We start from the raw sequence: 19189 nt of genomic DNA on the forward strand, positions 1-19189 counted from the left end.
GTGGACGAGTTTTCGGACCGGTATGTACAGCTTGGCGATGTACCTAGAACGTGGAGAGATATAGAGTGGCTCTTCAAAGGTCAGGGCTTCGGCTTGCGTGTATATTTTGCTCTTGGCGGAGTCGTCGTCCCAGGAGTGTGAGACGGAAAGTGTTCATTGGACGTCGTAGGATTCTTTCTTCTCGCAGCCGGATCCAACAGTGCTTTGCAGACAGGCTTTGACAGAGGTTGCTGTTGCATCGGTGCTTTCGATCGTGAGTTCTTGAGTTGCAGGTTCCATAAGCGCGATCTTGCTTGGCTGCGCCTGAGTGCTGTAGTTCACGCCTTTCTTCTCATTGTAGAGCATTGAGCAGGTCGAACGATCGTGGCTGATGGTGACAGGTTCGATCTTTTCCTTGACAGGCCTGACTGAGGTCCACGAAAATGCACTGAGACTGTTGCCGTGGCTGATAAAATGGAGGTCATAGGCCTCCTTGGTTTTTCCCTATGCCCGGATATTGTTGAATTGATACCCAGCACCATCGGCATGCTCGAAAAGGGTGACCGTCTGTCGGTTAAGAAGTGTGTGCCAACGCGCAGAACTGGTTCGATCGTTCATATACCAGGTATTGAATGAATGGACAACCCCTGGCGCCCACTCGCTCAAGAATATATTTTGACGGTTCAATGTTTGGTTTTCGGCGAGAGCATGTCCCCTCGCGTCAAAAAGCTCGACGGCCCCCATCTATAGATCCACTTCCCGCCACCAGAATCCTTTCACGCAAGCAGTCATATCTACTCGGGTCAGGTCAACTGCTTACGTCTTGCCGGTACCCACCAACTTAACGGTACGACCACAACCACGAGTATCAGCGACGGGCTGGTTCTTCTCAGGGGTCTTGTCGAGTTCTATCATTGTCATCACCGTACCCAATGGTAGCTTCCACGTAATCCAACAAGCCTTGTTATAATTCTCCGTCAAGAGTCTGTGACACTGGCCGCTCGCATAGTCTTCAGTTTCAATCGTGAAACTGGTGCCACCGAAGTTTGCAGTAGTGAAGACCTTGACGGCGCCGCTGTTAAGAGCATCATAGGCCTGCTGTGGTGCAGGTAGCTTCGTGAGGCGGGCTACCTGCTCTTCTGCGATGATCTCGCCTCCGATCATGGTGTTTTGTGCAGTCATTTTAACGAAGTGATCTTGTTCTTAAAAGACTTGATAGAAGTTCTGTGTGTTGAGGAAGGAGCTTGAAATGTGCTGTGATTTTAGGAAGATTATGGGGTCGTGAGGGTCCCATCTTATAGTTGAAGCTGCAGATTGAACGGACTACGTCCGTGTTGTCGGGAATGCCCATATTCCGCATACGGAAATCATATGACTACCTCGACTGCTGCAGCGTATAGCTGCATACTGCATACCTTAAGCTTGTATTGCGCTAAAAGAAAGCAATGTAGCGGCGAATTACAGCTCTCGGTAATTGCCTGTCGCTGCAGCGAACGCGGATTGTAGAGCCCAAAACATTAGCCGAAAATAAGCTATTGTGCAGTATCAGATACACAATCGCAGCCCTGGAATCGTAGCTATAGGATTGTCGTGAGCCGAACTCAGCAGACAAGCCACTTATTGGTGTTCGCTACCGGGCCGTACCGTAAGAGCATAGCCGAGCGCTTTCTTTCTCTTTAACCATGAACAATGTTTTGTTTTCTGGGGTTGTTTTACATGTGTTATGCATTTAATCTACTCACCCTCGAGTAGGGTTGAAGAGAGAGATGATGTATGTGCGAAGTGTGCAGTTTCTTTTTCCGCTCTTGATGTACGCAGAACCGGTGATCCTACCGAAGATGGAAGATGATGTTGTTGGTCAGGTGAGATACAAATTCCTCATTGCTCTTGGTTGGTACACCGAGGGAGGTTGGGGCGAAGATGTGCATACAGATAATCGCGCGCAGGGCGAGATGTGCCTCTGCTGAGAATTTGTGGAACACTTCAAGGAATGACTTTGCGATTTGGGAGACTTTATCTTTCGTGGATCGCATTGTGCTGTATAGTGACAAACGATAAAGTATAGCAAAGTTGCCAGGTGATTCTGGTACTAAATCTAGTCGTGCTATCTCTACGTTTGTTCCGTCGCCAAACGTTCTTGGAGCAACCTTGTATGCCTTACCGGAGCTATTGTTAAAGTCCGTGGTATCGCCGATAGTTGCCATGCTTTCGCAGTGTGCGGATGCGACATTAGTGTGATGTCGCTCCCTGCGGCGGTATAACAAAGAAAGTGCTCATGATGAGCCGGCTGCGGTGCATCAAATTATTTGACGTGCTGCGTTCTGAGCATGAGTTTCATCGCCATGCTTTTCTCTGCTGACGACGCTTTTCTTGATCCTCTGCGCTTTGCGTCCCGTCCGTTCCGCTCAAGCCGACTTCGTTGTCGGCGACCGCGTGTTCCGCATTGTTGCGTGCGCTTTTGAGCCGACGCCTTGAGTGTTTAGAGCTCAGTATGTCAGCGCTTCAACTGTGTGGAGTCTCGTACATACAACATAGACGGCAGCTGCCTTTGTTTTCCCAGCACAGAGATGCTATGCGGAGAATGGAGATGAACTGGTGGTCACTAGTGTGTACATGTGTTTGCAAGAACACATCGCTAGTGGCTCTATGGCGGACCGCTCTGACACCTACATATGATCGGCTGCACCACAGCTAGGCATGGCTCCAATCTCATGAGCTGAAAGCGAAAGCTAAACTAACCTGGGCAAATACCATGTATAAGAACGTCAAACAGCGTAAAGTAACATTACGTCGGGAGGAAGACCTTATACAATACACTATAGGGCTTACGGAGCGCTATTTTCCTTCTGCAGAAAATGCCTCGTGATACACAATTGCAAACGCATATTACTACGTCAGTAGTAGCTTGCGATCTGTGAACAACGGTACATCTATAGGCTATCTGTTGATGTATGCAGGGACATTCAGCACATTTCTTATATTGTTATAGTGGCTTACTTCTGGGTCCTTCTGCTAAGCAATGGTATTCTTGAAGGTCTATATCAAGTCTTTTGTGCTCCACGGAGAAAAGTTGGATGGGCAGAAACAATGCTTTTATTGCTAGCTTAGGTTGTTTGGCCTGTGCCTAAACAGCACCTGTCTTCTCGTTGTTGCATTTCGTGGATACGCAGCCGTTAGCGTATCCACATCCACTGTAGGTCCCCGATCCGGGTTTGATACAATAATGGCTGATATCCACCCTGCCATTACCCTTGGTCGTGCTGCTCATGCCATCGCTCCTGCGAGTCGTCTCTATCTTGGTTGACAGTCCGTAAATCCAAAAAGTGTCGTTACCCAGAACGAGCGTTTGCTCTATGAACGTAACGTTCGTGTCTATCGCAGCAAAATTAGCCCCTTTCACTCAGTCTCGCAGACGTGGATGTCCGGTAGATGGAATAATCAAGATAACTTACAGTCCCATTCATACTTTAATCCCGTGCTACACACATCCGTCTCGGCAGGCGCGCTGGTGCCTTGTGGCACGAAGCTGTAGTGACACTTTCCCTCAATGGCATTCGTGATCGATGAATGGAAAGTAGCGTTGAAGTCGCGGATGCTGTAGCCTGGGCGACCGGACTGTGTAGAAATGCTCACGTCCCAGTATGTGTCCGTAAGATCGGGGCGATCGTATTCGCTTTCTGCGGCTGTCACGGCGGCCGAGCCGGCAAGCGCAAGTGCGAGGAAAGAGAAACGCATAGTTAATTGATTCAGGTTGTTGTGACTGAGGTGTGTTGGGAAATGCATGGGGCGAACTGTCTTATTTCTACGGCTGCACGGAAAAACAGCTCTAGGCACCAGACAGATATACGAGCATGCCCCAGATAAACGGTACGCCTTACAGAAATCCTTTCGTGAACGGGCCGTGAGTGGGTCTCCCCGTCCTCGGTTCCTGAGGCTCGCCACTCCTGATTGGTCGTGCAGACGGACCTGTATCTCCGACCTTCCGCATTAGGACATTTTAAGGTCGAGACCCTTTCAAGGTAAATTTGATGTGTATTTATATCCTGATGCTTAAGATGCGGTGAGTTTTTATGAATGTTGTCGTCAACGAGATATAGCAGTAGTATCTCATATGTACCTAAGTCTTCATATGTTCTCACTGCATCTTTCAATGGCATAGCAACCTGCAAAGAAGGGCCGAAGCTACCACTATTCCAGCTCTGCCATGTCTTCCCATCTCTCCAATCTTCCAAAGGGTCCATATCCATTTATACAAGGAACTTCCATAGAACAGCCCTGATCATAGGAAGCTCGTCCAGGTGGGCCAAATCACGTTATGAGCATCTTTCAAGCTACCGCGCAGCTGCCGCTTACGCAAGTGTTCGGCTTCTGACATGGCGTCGAGGCATCGCAGGTCCATCCAGTGCATCTGTAGGTTCAAGTCAGTTTCCTATGACTCATCGCACACGTAATGATCGCTCACCCCCAGTTGCACTGCGCGCTGCTGCAAACGCCATCGGGGCTCAAACATGTCAAGCCAGAGTTGCAATCTGTCGCATTACTGCATTTCGCACCTACAGCGCCGGTGGTCGGAGCTGCACAGGCGCCGTTCACACACGTATTTGGTTTCTGGCATGGCGACGAAGCACTACAGGTCCATCCGGTACATCTGAAAACCTTGGTCAGTAAATTTCAAAAGCCAAAGGAAGGAAGCTCTAACCCCCAGTTACAAGCGGCTGTGCTGCAGATACCATCAGGTGCTAAGCATGTCATGCCAGAATTACAGTTCGTGGAGTCACTACACTTCGCACCTTCGCCACTACCAGATGGAGAGGCAGACGGTTTTGGTGAAGCAGAAGTCTGCATCTTTGTAGGAGCAGCAGTCGTTGGTGCTGCTCCAGCTTTTGTTGGCCATACGGCGCCGTCCGCAGCATACTTCGTATTGACGCGACCTGTAAGCTGCCACTCCACACCCTTGATAACGTCGTTTTTGTTACCGTTGGGATCCCCGTGAATGTTTGAGAAGGCGTCGATCATGATGTCGATAGACCCCGGCGACTGATGAACCGTGTTACTAAGTGATCTTGCGAAATAGAATTCCAGGAGGTAACTTACAAGAACGTATCTATCATCAAATGCGTCACCAATGTACATAAGCATTTGCTTGCCAGTCTTGGGGTCCTTAACAGTCGCCTCGAGACCACAGTACTTTTGCGTTGCTGCCTTCCAACCCGCTGGGTCAGAATTGTAGGTCTTGCCGCCCATCGCCTTTAGGGACTAAGCATCGTCCTCATTAGTGACCATTCTAGAGATCTCGAAAAGGATTGGTACCTACCACAGCAAAGACAGGATCGCTGTTATAGTACGTGTACGCACACCAACTTTTGCCGTTTGTCGAATCTTGGCCAGCAGAGGCACGGTACCATGATCCAATACCGCTCTGGGGACCATCGAAGAAGTTCGAGGGAAGATTGACATTGTGGATGTCTGCGAGTGCGGACCCGATGAGAGCCACAAGAGCGATGGGATAAGCAGGCGATGGCATGTTGAATTCGCTTGAAATTGTTCGCTGAAGCTTGTGAATGTTGATGATTCTGTCTGCAGCGCTCCAGCCTGTCTTTATACGACTTGGACGTCGAGGTGACTATTCCCGCAGTGACCTCGATAGTCTGTACCTTCTCCTGGTGCTCGATCGATGTAGGCACTAAATGAGCATAAGAGGTGCACCAAACTACACGAGGCTTAAGGTGAAGCTTGAACATCGGAGGTCACTGCATAGTAGTCCTGCAACTGCAGCCTAACTCGATTCATAACGGAATGAAGAGTCCGTACTAGCGGGCAATCGATAGAACGGATGTTAGACTAGGCGTCCTGTGTATTTACTTACAGTGGCATCCAAACATACAGCGGCAATGACGATCAAACAATTGAGACGCATCTGTTTTCCTTTCTGGGCCTAGCCGGGGCTATTTGAAGCCCCGACACCGAATTGATGCGCTAGAAGTAAATGCCGTACATGGTTCAACCTTCTGTCGGATCAACACGAGGAACAAACGATCTTCCATTAATTCCTTGCTAGCACAGTACGTATACACATATGCCGAGGCATGGCTACAAAACTGTGGGTTGGAGCGTGCCTCACGCGGCTTCATGCAGTAGATCAAACCTTCACTTGTCCAAATCGGGCCGAACCGGACGTTAGTAGTCGGACGCTCCGAGATCGTGATCAACAAGACCCGAGTTCGGGAATACGAGCAACTTCAATTGGATGACTTCATTTCTGATGAGACATGGGGAGCTTGCTACTACAGCCACAATCTACGTGCGAAGAAAGACGACTGCGTGCTATGGAAATGTCGCTGAGCTCATGAATGTCTGCGAAGGACACCGAAAACCTTAGCATCAGGAGCCTCTAATGGTCCCCGATAAAAACATGCGAATACACACGAACGCATCATCTGTCTCAAAGTCTGAGGTGGTCAAAACCAAACTCGCCTCTTGGATCTAGCGCAGATGATCGGTATGACATGAAAAGCGGTAATCCTCAGGGTTCATTAGGTCTATGAACTAGGTATGAGTATGCCGGACCGACACAGTGTGCTGCCCTTTCAAGCAAGTATCAGTGTATAGTGAATATTGAAAATACTAGGGCGATGACAGATAAAACTCTTCATCTCTTTGGCGGCCGTCGTCTATGGCACTTCCACAGATTCAATCGAAGTGAGAAGGTCGAATCGCAATGGAAATCAGAGAGCTACGTGCTTCCACTTGTTCACATAATGAAATAATCTTGAAAGACCGCTGCGACATCAGCGTCCGCAGAACCGGGGCAGTCATGGTCGTGCAAGAGGCAATGTTATCACCTCAACCTATTTTAGGGATACAGTCGGATAAGCTGCTCTAATACCTGACAGGCCAGTCTATGACAGCTGCACGGACGTACTTAGGCTCATGACTGACGCGTCATGTTGAAGTTGTACGCTTCGGGCCATGGTATAATAGTGCGATGTCATAGTATGATAGTGGCGGTCAACGAACTTATCACGAGGCTGTGTACAGGCAACGTACGCAGGCAGTGACACCGGCCAGCTTGGTGCCAATTGATGAGGCAGAGAGCGATAGCTGCTCTAGTGCTTGAGCAATTGATCGGACCGAACATCGTGATGTAGCATCATCATACACGAGGCGTAAGAAACAGGATGTGAATATGCTTGATGTGATCCGACGAGATGGGTCATTTAAAGGAGAACCTCGTCAGAAAAGGAGCGATATCTTCTACCCTCGTTCATTTCCTAACTATCAACTTCTCTGGGATCTCCAATCTTATATCTGGAGCTGTTATTCCTACACCATGATGACATACTCAGGCAGAAGTTCATCGGATAGCGACACCGCTACCAGCACCTCAGTTACGACACATAACACATCCTCAGCTGCTGCGTATTTAGACGCATGCTCTGCGAAATCGACAATATTAGTTACGACGAAGATAACGACAGAAGGTTCAATCTGCGAATGTAAGGCGTATGGCATACCAATACATCGACTTTGTACTTATCGCTAGTAGTGAACTCTAAAAAATCTAATCCAAACTTAAAGAAGGCGGAAGATGATTCGACAAATAAGCAGCTGCAAGAGAGGGAGGAGTAAAGGGCGGTGTATTTTTCTCTTCGTAGCTAGTCGGAATCAAGATATCGCTCGGCTTTCTTAGTTACCGTGGTAATCTGTATGCATGAAACCTTTTGGGGATATCGCAGTGATGAACTGTGTGTCGATAAACTGTGCGTCGATAAACCGTGCGTCGATAAACCGTGCGTCGATAAACTGTGCGTCGATAAACTGTGGATCTCACAAGTTTAGATCTTGGAAGCCGGCACCTTGTTATACACTACGGCATTCATGAAGGTCAGATGTTAAGAATCATGTTCTGACGGAAGGTTGAGCAAGGAGAGATTCTTGCAAACCCCACCAACGCATGTGCGTACATGCTCAGAACCTAGCAGTTGGGACTTGAAGTAAAGCCGTAACACTTCCGAGTGATATCTCGCCGTAGGCAGGAGTTATCGTATCAGTCCCTTGTCTGCTGACTTACATGGATGTCTTCTTCACTGGTCGTGCCAGTTTGAAAGTCAGGGATTACACTACGTGGTACGAGGAATTGATAAATGCTTTTCCTCTTGTAAGGCCGTGTCCCAAGTGCCGCAACGTAGTTCGACTAGGGATTAGCCTCAGCTAGAGCATGCAATCGGTCCTTTATCGGGGTCTCGTATGTCTGCAAGAGGTTTCCCAGAAGACCTTGCAAAAGTATATATATGACCCATAAGTCAATGTTACCAAGCTCGCCAAAGCCATTACCATTCGATACCGCTACTCTACTCAATCCATCGCTGACACACACATCTGAGCGTCTATGTTATAGTGAGCCGAAGCCATAGCTTAGGACCAACCTATACTGATACCCGCCCTAGCATGCCCGACATGATCAAATCACTCCTCCTAGCCATCTGCGCCACAACCGGTACTCACGCCCTCTGGCTAGCTGCCGTAAACATGGACTATGGCTCAGCCGTCGGTACGGCGATATTTAATTCCCCATACTGCCAAGTCGGTAAGGGCAACACTGAAGCAGAAGCCCTCTCCAAAGCCAGCAACACCGTAGGTGGCACTATAATCATTGCTGGCGGTCATTGCGATCAGCTTCCGTATCAACATACCAATCAGCTTGGCGGATTCTGGGACGATTACGGAACAATCAACTATGAGGATGACAACTGGCATTGGTACTGCAACCCTGGCCACACGAACAGAAACTCATGCGACGCCGGAAATGGAGCGCCGAAGAAGAAGAGAGCAGTGAAGCTCACTGCTTAACCTTTAGGCGACGCTAAGTATTGTATCGGGGATCTTTCGAAGGGTGTGGCGAGATGTGAAAGAGTTTGAGGACCATATATCCATGTGGCAGGAAGGACCTCTGGCTAATGTTATGAGAAAATTGCTGTTCAACACAGCAGTTATGTAGTCACCCATTCTACTGCTTGTCAACATGAGTCATGGAAGCCTGTATCTGCCAGCCTCGAATTGCATCGTCTTATGGTGACCACGTTCCTGCTTTGCGATCACCAACTCTTGAGATTGCTTGGATGCAGGAACGAAGTGGACGTTCTCGACCACTCGGCTGTCGCTGTTGGAAGTCCGTATGGGACATACTGCCATCCGAGCACTGTGTGCTCCAGTATAACAACACCCGCCACTAACACGCTTCTTTCTTGATGATCCGCGCGTTGCCGAACGTCCCCGTGCACTTGCTCGACTTCGACGTTGGCGACCGTGGGTTGTACGACTTGACGTGCGCGGGGCGGAAGAGAGGGTTTTTCTGAGGCCAGGCAAGCCTTCGCGGTGATCGCTCTCTAGGATGTTACAAAACAAATAAAAGACGACTGACACTACATCGAGATACGCGACACGTACAATGTAGTGCTGCTCAGTACTAGAAAGAATGATTCTGCGCGGAGGAGCCCACGAATGATGCGGCGTTGAGGCGTGGACGGGTCGCTGGCTACAACGCCTGGGGCTCACCCTCGCTTTCGATTCGGCGAACCGATTTCGGGAGTGCACCGCGTCGTCATCTTAGTAGCGATCTATAAAAGTATGTATTTCGCAAAAAGCGCTTTTTTTGCTCGCGTGGTCGTCGAGACATGTCCCTGTGTGATGTCATGGACTGGCAAGATAGGTCTGTGGTGGTGCTGGTTCGGGGGATCAGCAGCAACTGTGGGCGGCCTCGGCTGCGACCTGCCCTGGCCTGCCCATGCGGATTCCTCCCGCTCACCAGGTTCCCAACAGAATCTGAAAACCCCTGACAATTCTGTCGCCGTTGCTGCTAAAACCCTAGGTCATGGCGCGCTTATCTCGAGTACAAATGCATTGCTTCCGCCAAGAGCTACTGCCAAGAGAGCTTGTATTCGTCGTCCCGCAACTGAACGTGAGCAAGGGGCGGGTTGGTCCCCAGCCGTCAGCACATACACAGGCTATCTGGCCAGTTGATAAGTCGCTCGCGCACACTCACAGTGTCCGCCACGTGTTTTGCAACAAGACGTTTACGCGCTATACATCTAAACAACCACGATGTTCCTCTGTCGCAGAGAGCTATGGAGAAGCGACGGAGCGATCGCTGCGGAACTACTCATGCTTTGGCACGAAGATGCATCTCCAAAGCATGTAAAGTACGTTCACACCTGGGAGCGTACCTCGGTGGGCTGGCGTGTCCCATCCATCCTGCATTCTTGTTTCTCAGCCTCCACATACCTCCAGACGGCAGAGCGACTGAGGCTAAAAGATGATTCCGATCTCAGCCAATACCGACACTGATAGTATGTAGGGTGATGAAGGTGGCGTTCTATCTATTGGTGGAGAGATATAAACAACTATGTTGAAGACGGCATCGTGAACGAATGCGTGGCGCAAGCGAAAGACACATTCGAGAAAATCATTATGTCGTGGGGAGGGCAAGTTTCGCTTTTGCGAAATTCTACAGAGTCACTGTGGAATCTTGGCCGGCTTTGTGGTACCACTGCGCAGATTACGCCGGCCTCTGCAAACAAGCAAAGTAGATCTTCCTGGAACGGGTCGAAGGACCTGTCGTATAGGGTGCGCGTTTCAGTCAACCGGGCGGCTAGTCCGTCTGCCATCTGGTGTGATGCTGCACCGTCGTAGTGTCCTTGACAGAATGCCTAGGTTACAAAAAGCACAGCGGCATTCAGGAATGCGGTACGCCATTTGTCGTTAGATCAGGCGCATCCCGCATCATTAGCTCAGCCTCGACCAATCACCAGCCCCACCTGCCATCGGCTTCGTTGGCTCTCGTCCATCTCGCCGCCCTGCATCCTCAAAGTGCCGTTGGAAGTATGCCTAGGTTACAGAAAGCACAGTGCTATTCCGACGACTTGGCATAGCCGCGTTCAATGTGGAAAACTCAAGAACTTGCATGTTCCCAAGACCTGGTTCATCTCTAAGACTTTCGCTACAAGTATAAAGGCCTTGTGCGGTCTCCAATGTGACCTTTTCGCAAACCACATAAATCCTACGTATGATTAATTTCCTCTAGATTCAACCAGTTCAAGTCTCGTTCGCTATCATCCTGACATCGAAGCTCTTGCACGCCCTGCACCTATCACTCCTACATACATCTGCTTGAACACCATTTCCATACCCTCTTCAGCGTTGGCGGACTGTATGTCCTTTAAATTATGTCGTCTGAACGAAGTCCACGCAGAAGGCACACTGCGACCTTACTCGTTGTTAATTGCGCGTTTGCCGAAGATTGCCAGTGTTCCAAGACCGGATACAAGAAGAAAGGCAATCTCAAAAACCACCTGGAGAAGGCCCATCCTACGGCACTCGGCTTGGTAGCATCCGCACCTCACTGCTACGCTTGCGGTCATTCTTTCGCCAGCAAGGGGTTGTTGATTGACCACATCATAAACATGCATGTACATGCATGTGAGCTGTCCTCTCCTGCACCTACTGTCAGCTCCCACCCGCTACCAGCTGCATCATCTCTCTCATCACACGAGGATATCAAAGTTGGACCATCGCCCTCAGCAAGTACACCTCAAAGCCAGGTAGTTAGCCTGCCCAACCCGGCGACGACTGATCGAGAAGGACATGCCGACACTTCTCACGACAAACGACACTTGAACCACTCGACATTCTCTTACATAAATCCGGCTGATACGACTGCTTACATTCATCCAATATCACCGGGATATCTCCCTCCAACGCCCATGGGCATCGACCCTCGAGTGAACATCCAGAGCGATGCCGATCAGCGCCACGAGTGTGACCAATTCGAACAGCTAGAGCATTCCTAGTGGGAATGAATGTATAGCCTTGGCGGTATACCTAAACGTTGATCTCATACAAGTTGTCGCATCGATTGGCGAGTCGGGATCAACAAAACGCATGTGGCTCGTGTTGGTCGGGTCACATCGAACTGTACAAACAAGTTTGACAAAGGGAAATTGTAAATCTTGGAACGAGAATGCCTTTTACTTGTCTTTTACTTCCACTTTTCGCTCTTGCACTTCTCTTATACCTCGCTGTTGCCTGTCTTGCCTCTTCTTCCTATGCCCCGTCGGCTGGACTGTACGAATCCAAAACGCGAGAAGCAGCGATGGAACACCAATGCACAAAATCTCCATAAACATGATTCGCTTCTTGACAATGACATAATCAGCTATCATCGTATGTCTCGCGCCTACTGCGCCTTCTTCGCCTTTGCCTGTCCACCCCTGAAACCCATGCCATATACGTACACCAGGCTGCCACCCAGATACGCAGCGAACATGGTAGCCGGTAGCGCAATGACACTGCTAATCAAGATATTGGTATCGCTCGGCACCATGCCGGGGTTGCTCCTGCGCGTCCACCAGTTGAAAGCCGCACCGATCACCGTTACATCGTTGATGACAGCGTGTAGCGCGCCAACCTGTGCCTTCTTCGACTTCAAGCCGTCGCGCTTAACGAGGGGAATGAATTCGTACATGCCGGTCGCGACAGCGGGCGCGGAGAAGAGGAGAGTGAGGAGCGTGGTGTAGTAGGATAGGAGGGGGAAGATGGTCGGGTTAATGGCGATGTCTAGGGTTTTGACTAAGTGTTGTTAGCTAGATGACACGATAGGGTGCATTATGGGTTGAATCGAGGGTAAGGACGTACAGGCCGAGGCCACAGCGCCAGACGTCGGTGCATACTTCGACAGGAAGTATACCGCATCCAAACCACCCGTGAGTAGGGTAGTTGTGATGGGGAAGTGCACTGTGGCGGGATGTGTTGGGTGGCTCATCTTGAAGTTTGGCGGTGATGAATTGCAATTGCGGTTGATGTGACTGGGCAATGAGGAGATGGTAGATGTATTATTTCACGTAGCAGGCCATCCATTTGGTTGTGCCGCGGCGGAGAGCCGAACGCCTCTTGCCCTGTGCAACGGCCGCAAACATATTCGGCTTATGCTGTGTCGTCATTGACTCCGGACCTCATTGAGGTGTGCCGCGCAGGGTGGGCAACACGCGACTAGTCCGTGTGGGGCGGGCGGATCTCGGGAAGCCCGTCGTCAGCGCTTTGGTGATGCTATGATTGGCTGGCAATCAAGGGTTCAGGGTTAAGGTAAGTTCGGACGTCCGACTCGCAAAACGTTGTTAGATCCCAATGCTAAGCACTAGACCTTCGTTTGTCGCTGGCCGACATATTTCTTTGATATTGCACGCCTGCGCATCGCAATCGCGTGTCGGTAGTCCGCACCGACCTCGGGTCCCAACAGCTCCTATGCGACATCTTTATTCTTGCACCAAGCGCGTGTATTCACTCAATCTTTCTTCCATGCTGACTATCAAACATATCTTACTTGCTGCCTTCACATGAGCGCTGAATCTACGTCAACTTCTTGATCGATTCTCAACGGGGGAGACTTCTTCAAGGAAAGCATGCGCTACTTGCAGCGTCTGGACTATAGGCCCATACCGTTATCAACCAGTGCATCCTCACCGGTCAGCATGTTGCGGTCACATTGAAATCTCTAAGTACGCTACGACAATCATATCTGGGGTAGGAATTGTCGGTTGTCATCAAGTCGCAGTGTAGTATCTGATACCCTGGAGATGATGGCTATCTCTGGTTTCATTGTGTTTTGGATGATCAGGCAGATGCATGCAGCAGGCTGGAAGGGAGATCTAGACGGTAGATCATCTCATATCTGTCACAATATCTGAGGCTGCTTTCTCCGTCGCCGCAGAGCGGGCGCGACGTTCCATCCTCGAAGCCACTGTTCCTCATTTCCCCTAGCACGACTGCTTTTCGATCGGCATGGCCCAATGCCCTTCACTCCGAAGCTACGAAACTCATTTTCCGAGCTGGTCAAACACGACAGACTAGTACTTCATACGACCATTTTACCAAGGCTGTGGAAGTAAATCCCATCTGGCTGTCATCGTACTCAGGAGCACCTTGGTAGCTAAGCTGCGGGAGCGACTTGAACTACTGGATTCACTAATATTATAGGTAGATCCTGCCCGAAAGGCCTTATCGGAATACTATGGAAGGCGTCCCATACGCCTTTCGTATGCGTTCCTGCGATCTTGAACCTGCAATATAGCCGGACAATCCAAGGCGGAATTAAAGCAGATATCGCTGACAATTTTCTGAGAACTTATTAATCTATGTTGTTGCCATTACTTCTACGAGTAGTCAGCTCTTTAGTTCCACAAGCTAATTAAAGCACAAACAAGGCCCTTGGCTGATCAATCATTGCGGAACGACCCCATCATTAGACCGAGAAACAGCCATCGCGACTTCGGACTATTTGCACAGCACGAGGTTGCGAACGTGTCATATGCATCACTAAGTCTGCTTCTGTTGTGAAAGCTGCATTCGCAGTACTGCATGGCCACCAACCAAACACTTCTACGTATAGGAACAGAATTTAGGATCAGTTATACTACCAACTGTCCTATACTAACTTCGCTTTACTCTCTGAGCTTGGTACGAATATGGTAAGTCATGCGGAAATTAGTTGTACCTAGGTTGAGCACACCGAGGCATGTGTCGCTCATCATGTGGTATCCGCGAGGCACTGTCTCGTACATGCTTAGCAAATGTAGTCTCCACCTAGCATATACTCTCCGACTTTTACGTACGTATGAAGGTTCGAGATGATGTTGCAGATTACAGGTCCACTACTTAAGAAATGTCTGGAAGTACCTGCTGCTCATATCTTTTCTAACTTTGCACGTCATCACATAACAATCTCCAAGCAGCTTTCCATTAAATGCGCCTATCACGAAGCATTGCAAGATGGACGCTTTCAAAAAGAAGACTTGGAAGACCGCTCGGGGTTACACCTACACCTACTACACGTCTGAAGGCGATAGATCTCCTCCAACCCTGTTGTTTCAGCACGGCTGGCCCGATCACGCCGAGATGTGGAAGGTTATCGCGAAACGTCTTATCGATACCGAATTTCCCATCATCATACCAGATATGCTTGGTTATGATGGTACCGATAAGCCGACTGATCCAGCCGAGTACAGGTAGGATGCAATGACGAAGGATCTGGTCGATGTCATGGACACCGAAAAGGTCGACAAAATGATCTCCATCGGTCATGACTGGGGTTCTGCATGTGCCGCTTGCCTCTACAACTACTACCGCGACTGTATCGCTGGCACCCAAGCTGTACAACGTAGGAAGTAATCAAGACAAGTGATGTAAGCAGAAGTTCGACAGTATTCCGCGATGCTTGTTACTTAATTAACCCAAGGTGCTGTTTTCGTGTTGGAGATCAAAAAGCTCTTAGGACGATATAATTGGCTGACCGTTGTGGAAATCTGAACAGCGGACACTTCGTACAACGATTCGCCGCACGAGGAACTTACAACATAACGTACAGAAGCGATCTGCACGACGATCATTTGAGCGACTGGAAAACCACCGCCACGGACGAAAAGGTGAACTGCAATGGCGGATACGGCAATGACAGCATCCGGCAGCGTTTGCTCGCGTCAGTGTTAGCATCTACTCAACATGTTCGATATACTTTAAATAAGGAAGACCTCCCTAGGTACATTGAAAAGCATAATTCGTTCAATAGACCACAATCCATCCTCGCAGCCCTGCTTCAGCCCGGGAGCACACATGGTTACCTGCCTGTCAGGCGATAAGATTTGTTGGATGCTGACTTGCAAGGTAAGCTTTCTCCACTCTCCTTTGCCATGATGCGCAGTTGCTGATACTGAGGGTAGGATGATGGCGACAAAGACGGAGAAAGCTGGTCTCAGTCGACTTCGATCGACAAAGCCCTCGAAGCGACCCGTGGCTGGGAGCCATTTATTACCGAAGTTATCAAAGCTACGCCTGGTCATACTGTTCTCGACTGGAAATTGATGTGGCATGACCGCCAGCCGCGGTGGGTATCGCCTATCGGCTGGGTAGTTCAGATAGGAGACTCCGCACACCCATTCTTTCCGACTTCAGCTAGCGGTGGAACTATGGCGATGGAAGACGCATTCTCTCTAGCAGCATGCTTATAGATCGCGGGAAAGAACGATGCATATCTCGCAACCAAGGTGCACAACCATTTGAGGTAAGTCTGCATTTACTACACCCTTTTTCGTTACACGTACATAAGAAGTGTCATGACAGAGTTGACATACCTTGATAGATTCGAGCGGGTTTCATCGGCTCCGAAGATGGGTTTCAAGAACCGCGAGGTGTTCTATAACACGGACTGGGATGTCGTCGCAAAGAACCCAGAGGCCATGGGCAAGATGGTTGGGGACTGGGTCATATACCACGATCCAGAGCAGTATGCCTACAACTCATATAAGAGCTGCGCAGACCATACATTGAACGGCGAACGTTTCGAGCACAGGAATGCTGTGCCAGGATATACATACAAACCCTGGACTGTCAAACAGCTCCTTGAGGCCTCCAGCACAGGGAAGCCTATCGTTGATGAAGGGATATGGGATTAGATGAAGATGCGAAAAGTCTAGGCGTAGGCGATGTAAACGGTCGCACGTCAGTTGCTATTGGTGACGCGGACATTATGATCATAGATTCGGTGTGATAACCTGTACGTAACTTTACTAAAGCCAAAATAACGTGTTCCAACGGTTTGAGGGACTAAATGATTTGGAACTTCTGAAGCTGCGTTTGAAAGGCCTTATACGCCACGGGCAAGAGGACCGCAATGCCAACGCGTTTGTATCTGCTCTCGTCTACTCGCTCGAGAAGAAGCGCCCAGTAGACAAATTCCGGATTATGCTCTGTATGGTAGACTACGTCATCCTAATAGATCTCAGTCTTTACATGTTGCAGATGAACGGGGAACTCTCACAATGAATTCACGTTTCACGAATGGTTTCCGGACCAATGGTTCGCTCTTGAATATTTGCTTTCCAAGGAACCATGCGTGACTGTATGACTTCATCGCGTCGTCGTCGAAACGTGCAGACCCAAGATTTGTTTGATCATAATCGTCATCGATATCTTGCGTGAGAATGTAGGAGGAAGCGGGTTGTTCACTCCATCCGTCGTAGAAAGATCGTACTTCCGGCACCTGCAGGTCACGTGCGGTGTACCTGTCTCGCACATAGCTTGGAGCTGGTGTAGCGGTGCTCAAGTGACCTAAAACCTGAAGACTTCCTTCAAAGGTGATCGCCAATTCGTTGGACATTGTCTCGAGGAACACAGGTCTCGCAGCCAAAACCTTTTGCAGCCATATCTTCGCACTCCCCACTGTAGTCCGAGTCGATGGCGGTATGACAGACGCTTCACCATCAGAATCCATCAAGAGAATCTCCTGAGACCATATTTTAGCACTTCCAGTAGTGATCCAACTCCATGAGGGCTTGTGAGACAGTCTACCATTGTCAAAAAATGGACCATCTTTGTACCAAAGCAGCTGATTCGTAAGCTGGTCCTCCCAGACACCGTAATCTGGAATATATCGATCCGTCCGAGAAAGTTGAAGCTCTTCAGCAACTCCTCGTATAGCCTCGGTACGATCTGAGGGGAATGTCAAAGCTCGTCTTGTATATTCACTTAAGAGCAAGGCCCAACAATGGTTTCGGCGAATATCCAAGAAGGGTTCCTCTGCCTCATTTACTGATATTGAATCGCACCTCCATGTGATGCCACGTGACATGAAAGTGATCAAACGTCGCGCAAGATAACGTTCTTGAAGTGCCCATGCCCGAGTTTCTAGAGGACCATGTGCTGGGTGCCAGTCCGGTTCGTTAGGCGATTGCACAATGTTGAATGTTCCTTTGACTTCGTCAGCTGTTCTGTAAGGCAACCTAAAGACCTTTTCGGCTAATCGGTCGTTTATGAACAGTCCCTGGCTAGAGTCTTCTGCGCCCGAGGCAGCTATGACGAAAGCCGCATTTCGGTAGACATCTCCCATCTTCTCTGCTTCCGAGTGCCAATCCCGACTATTGCCCTGTATGATGCAAAGAGAGTCAATCCAGATGTATTTAATGCCGATGGATCGTGCGATGTTCACAAAATCCTGGAACGTTCTAGGCAAATCTCCGAATGCGATGCCTTTTTGATGCCTCTTGAAATTTGTAGGCGTTGTGCAAAGCGGTTGCTTTTCCACCGAGCCCCAGCAGTGGCTATCAAGATATTAGTAACGATTTTAAATGACCACATGCTTTGTTTCAGGGTTGTCATAGTTGCAAATTCGCACATGAGAGAACATCGGATGTCCTTGCTGCTTCTTTTTTTACCTGCGATACTACTAAGACGTAACAAAAGTAACAGAACATACTGTCATTGGATTAGTATAAATTCCCAATTAGCATTGGCTGTGTAGTCTTACCCTTAGGGCCAAGTACCGTCCCTTCATGCCCTTACTCTTAACAAGCCTGATCAAAGGTTGAGCATGGTCTTCACAGAGCGCAAGAACACGAGTGGGCATTGGCATTTTAGCCTCAAGTTGGCAATGTTTATGAAAACAGCATCTCTTTCGCCAATGCTGGATTAGGTCGCGTATCTGGTGCATAGGAAGGCCAGCTATTGGCGGGCGATCAACCAAAGTTTCGCATGCAGGGCTTCCTGGGTTCTATCGTCAGCGAAACCAAGCATAACCAGATCTCAGCTTCTCACCTACATCTGCCCATATTCTGAATTTCTTGCCTCTGATATGGGTCCCACACACTCGGTCTCGTTGCTCAAAGCTTCGATTTCGCGACGCAAACCCGCTACGAATGAGAGATGTTCTCAGATCAGCTGGTGTGGTTGGTTCGATTGATGAGATTACTTCACACAGTTGGCATGACTCCAGCCCGCGACCTGGGACGAATTCGTCAATTCTGTTGGGCTGGTCTCCAGTTGTCCCGAGGTCCTCTGGGAGTCGCACAATGAGTTTGGTAAACTCAATGCAAAAGTCGCACAGCTCTGTCATATCCTTGACCATCGGTCCTACCATAGTGCGGCTATCTTCGGTATCCATAGTGAAAACAGTGCCGCTCTCACAGCCAGTTGTAGTTTCAATGACCTGGGAGCGTGGTTGATGCGAGATCTAGTCAGAGTTGACAAGCCGTTGCTATGTGCAGGGAACATCCGCACCGACAAGGGATCATGGAGAGAGGAGGAAAATAGGCAGCAGCATTGATGCTGGTATTGACACGTACATTCAAGCGAGACTTGCAGCTGTGTACCAGCCAATGAACGATTGTGT

General features: G+C 49.3%; 10 protein-coding genes across 10 annotated transcripts; 3 read left to right on the forward strand and 7 right to left on the reverse strand.

The window, feature by feature from the left end:
• Positions 1 to 153: 153 nt before the first annotated feature.
• AA0111_g10442 (hypothetical protein) lies at positions 154 to 345 on the reverse strand (the record flags this gene model as incomplete). The annotated part of the gene is made up of 1 exon (XM_028644192.1): positions 154 to 345. One exon carries the CDS (start codon positions 343 to 345, stop codon positions 154 to 156), a length of 192 nt encoding a protein of 63 aa, XP_028501965.1.
• Positions 346 to 795: 450 nt separating this feature from the next.
• On the reverse strand, positions 796 to 1161 carry AA0111_g10443 (hypothetical protein; the record flags this gene model as incomplete). Its single annotated transcript, XM_028644193.1, has 1 exon — positions 796 to 1161. One exon carries the CDS (start codon positions 1159 to 1161, stop codon positions 796 to 798), a length of 366 nt encoding a protein of 121 aa, XP_028501966.1.
• A 647-nt stretch (positions 1162 to 1808) lies between these two features.
• On the reverse strand, positions 1809 to 2012 carry AA0111_g10444 (hypothetical protein; the record flags this gene model as incomplete). Its single annotated transcript, XM_028644194.1, has 1 exon — positions 1809 to 2012. The coding sequence occupies one exon, from the start codon at positions 2010 to 2012 to the stop codon at positions 1809 to 1811; it is 204 nt and encodes a 67-aa protein (XP_028501971.1).
• Positions 2013 to 3103: 1091 nt separating this feature from the next.
• On the reverse strand, positions 3104 to 3714 carry AA0111_g10445 (hypothetical protein; the record flags this gene model as incomplete). The annotated part of the gene is made up of 2 exons (XM_028644195.1): positions 3104 to 3351; positions 3432 to 3714. 2 exons carry the CDS (start codon positions 3712 to 3714, stop codon positions 3104 to 3106), a joined length of 531 nt encoding a protein of 176 aa, XP_028501972.1.
• A 936-nt stretch (positions 3715 to 4650) lies between these two features.
• Positions 4651 to 5503, reverse strand: AA0111_g10446 (hypothetical protein; the record flags this gene model as incomplete). The annotated part of the gene is made up of 2 exons (XM_028644196.1): positions 4651 to 5226; positions 5294 to 5503. The coding sequence occupies 2 exons, from the start codon at positions 5501 to 5503 to the stop codon at positions 4651 to 4653; spliced, it is 786 nt and encodes a 261-aa protein (XP_028501969.1).
• A 2933-nt stretch (positions 5504 to 8436) lies between these two features.
• AA0111_g10447 (hypothetical protein) lies at positions 8437 to 8829 on the forward strand (the record flags this gene model as incomplete). Its single annotated transcript, XM_028644197.1, has 1 exon — positions 8437 to 8829. The coding sequence occupies one exon, from the start codon at positions 8437 to 8439 to the stop codon at positions 8827 to 8829; it is 393 nt and encodes a 130-aa protein (XP_028501970.1).
• Positions 8830 to 12211: 3382 nt separating this feature from the next.
• AA0111_g10448 (hypothetical protein) lies at positions 12212 to 12796 on the reverse strand (the record flags this gene model as incomplete). The annotated part of the gene is made up of 2 exons (XM_028644198.1): positions 12212 to 12603; positions 12670 to 12796. 2 exons carry the CDS (start codon positions 12794 to 12796, stop codon positions 12212 to 12214), a joined length of 519 nt encoding a protein of 172 aa, XP_028501963.1.
• A 2003-nt stretch (positions 12797 to 14799) lies between these two features.
• Positions 14800 to 15039, forward strand: AA0111_g10449 (hypothetical protein; the record flags this gene model as incomplete). Its single annotated transcript, XM_028644199.1, has 1 exon — positions 14800 to 15039. The coding sequence occupies one exon, from the start codon at positions 14800 to 14802 to the stop codon at positions 15037 to 15039; it is 240 nt and encodes a 79-aa protein (XP_028501964.1).
• A 1154-nt stretch (positions 15040 to 16193) lies between these two features.
• On the forward strand, positions 16194 to 16478 carry AA0111_g10450 (hypothetical protein; the record flags this gene model as incomplete). The annotated part of the gene is made up of 1 exon (XM_028644201.1): positions 16194 to 16478. One exon carries the CDS (start codon positions 16194 to 16196, stop codon positions 16476 to 16478), a length of 285 nt encoding a protein of 94 aa, XP_028502025.1.
• Positions 16479 to 16629: 151 nt separating this feature from the next.
• On the reverse strand, positions 16630 to 18433 carry AA0111_g10451 (hypothetical protein; the record flags this gene model as incomplete). Its single annotated transcript, XM_028644202.1, has 3 exons — positions 16630 to 16794; positions 16844 to 18122; positions 18345 to 18433. The coding sequence occupies 3 exons, from the start codon at positions 18431 to 18433 to the stop codon at positions 16630 to 16632; spliced, it is 1533 nt and encodes a 510-aa protein (XP_028502019.1).
• Positions 18434 to 19189: the final 756 nt, after the last annotated feature.

This window comes from Alternaria arborescens, assembly GCF_004154835.1.
Source record: "Alternaria arborescens strain FERA 675 chromosome Unknown contig_35, whole genome shotgun sequence".
NCBI classification, from domain to species: domain Eukaryota; kingdom Fungi; phylum Ascomycota; class Dothideomycetes; order Pleosporales; family Pleosporaceae; genus Alternaria; species Alternaria arborescens.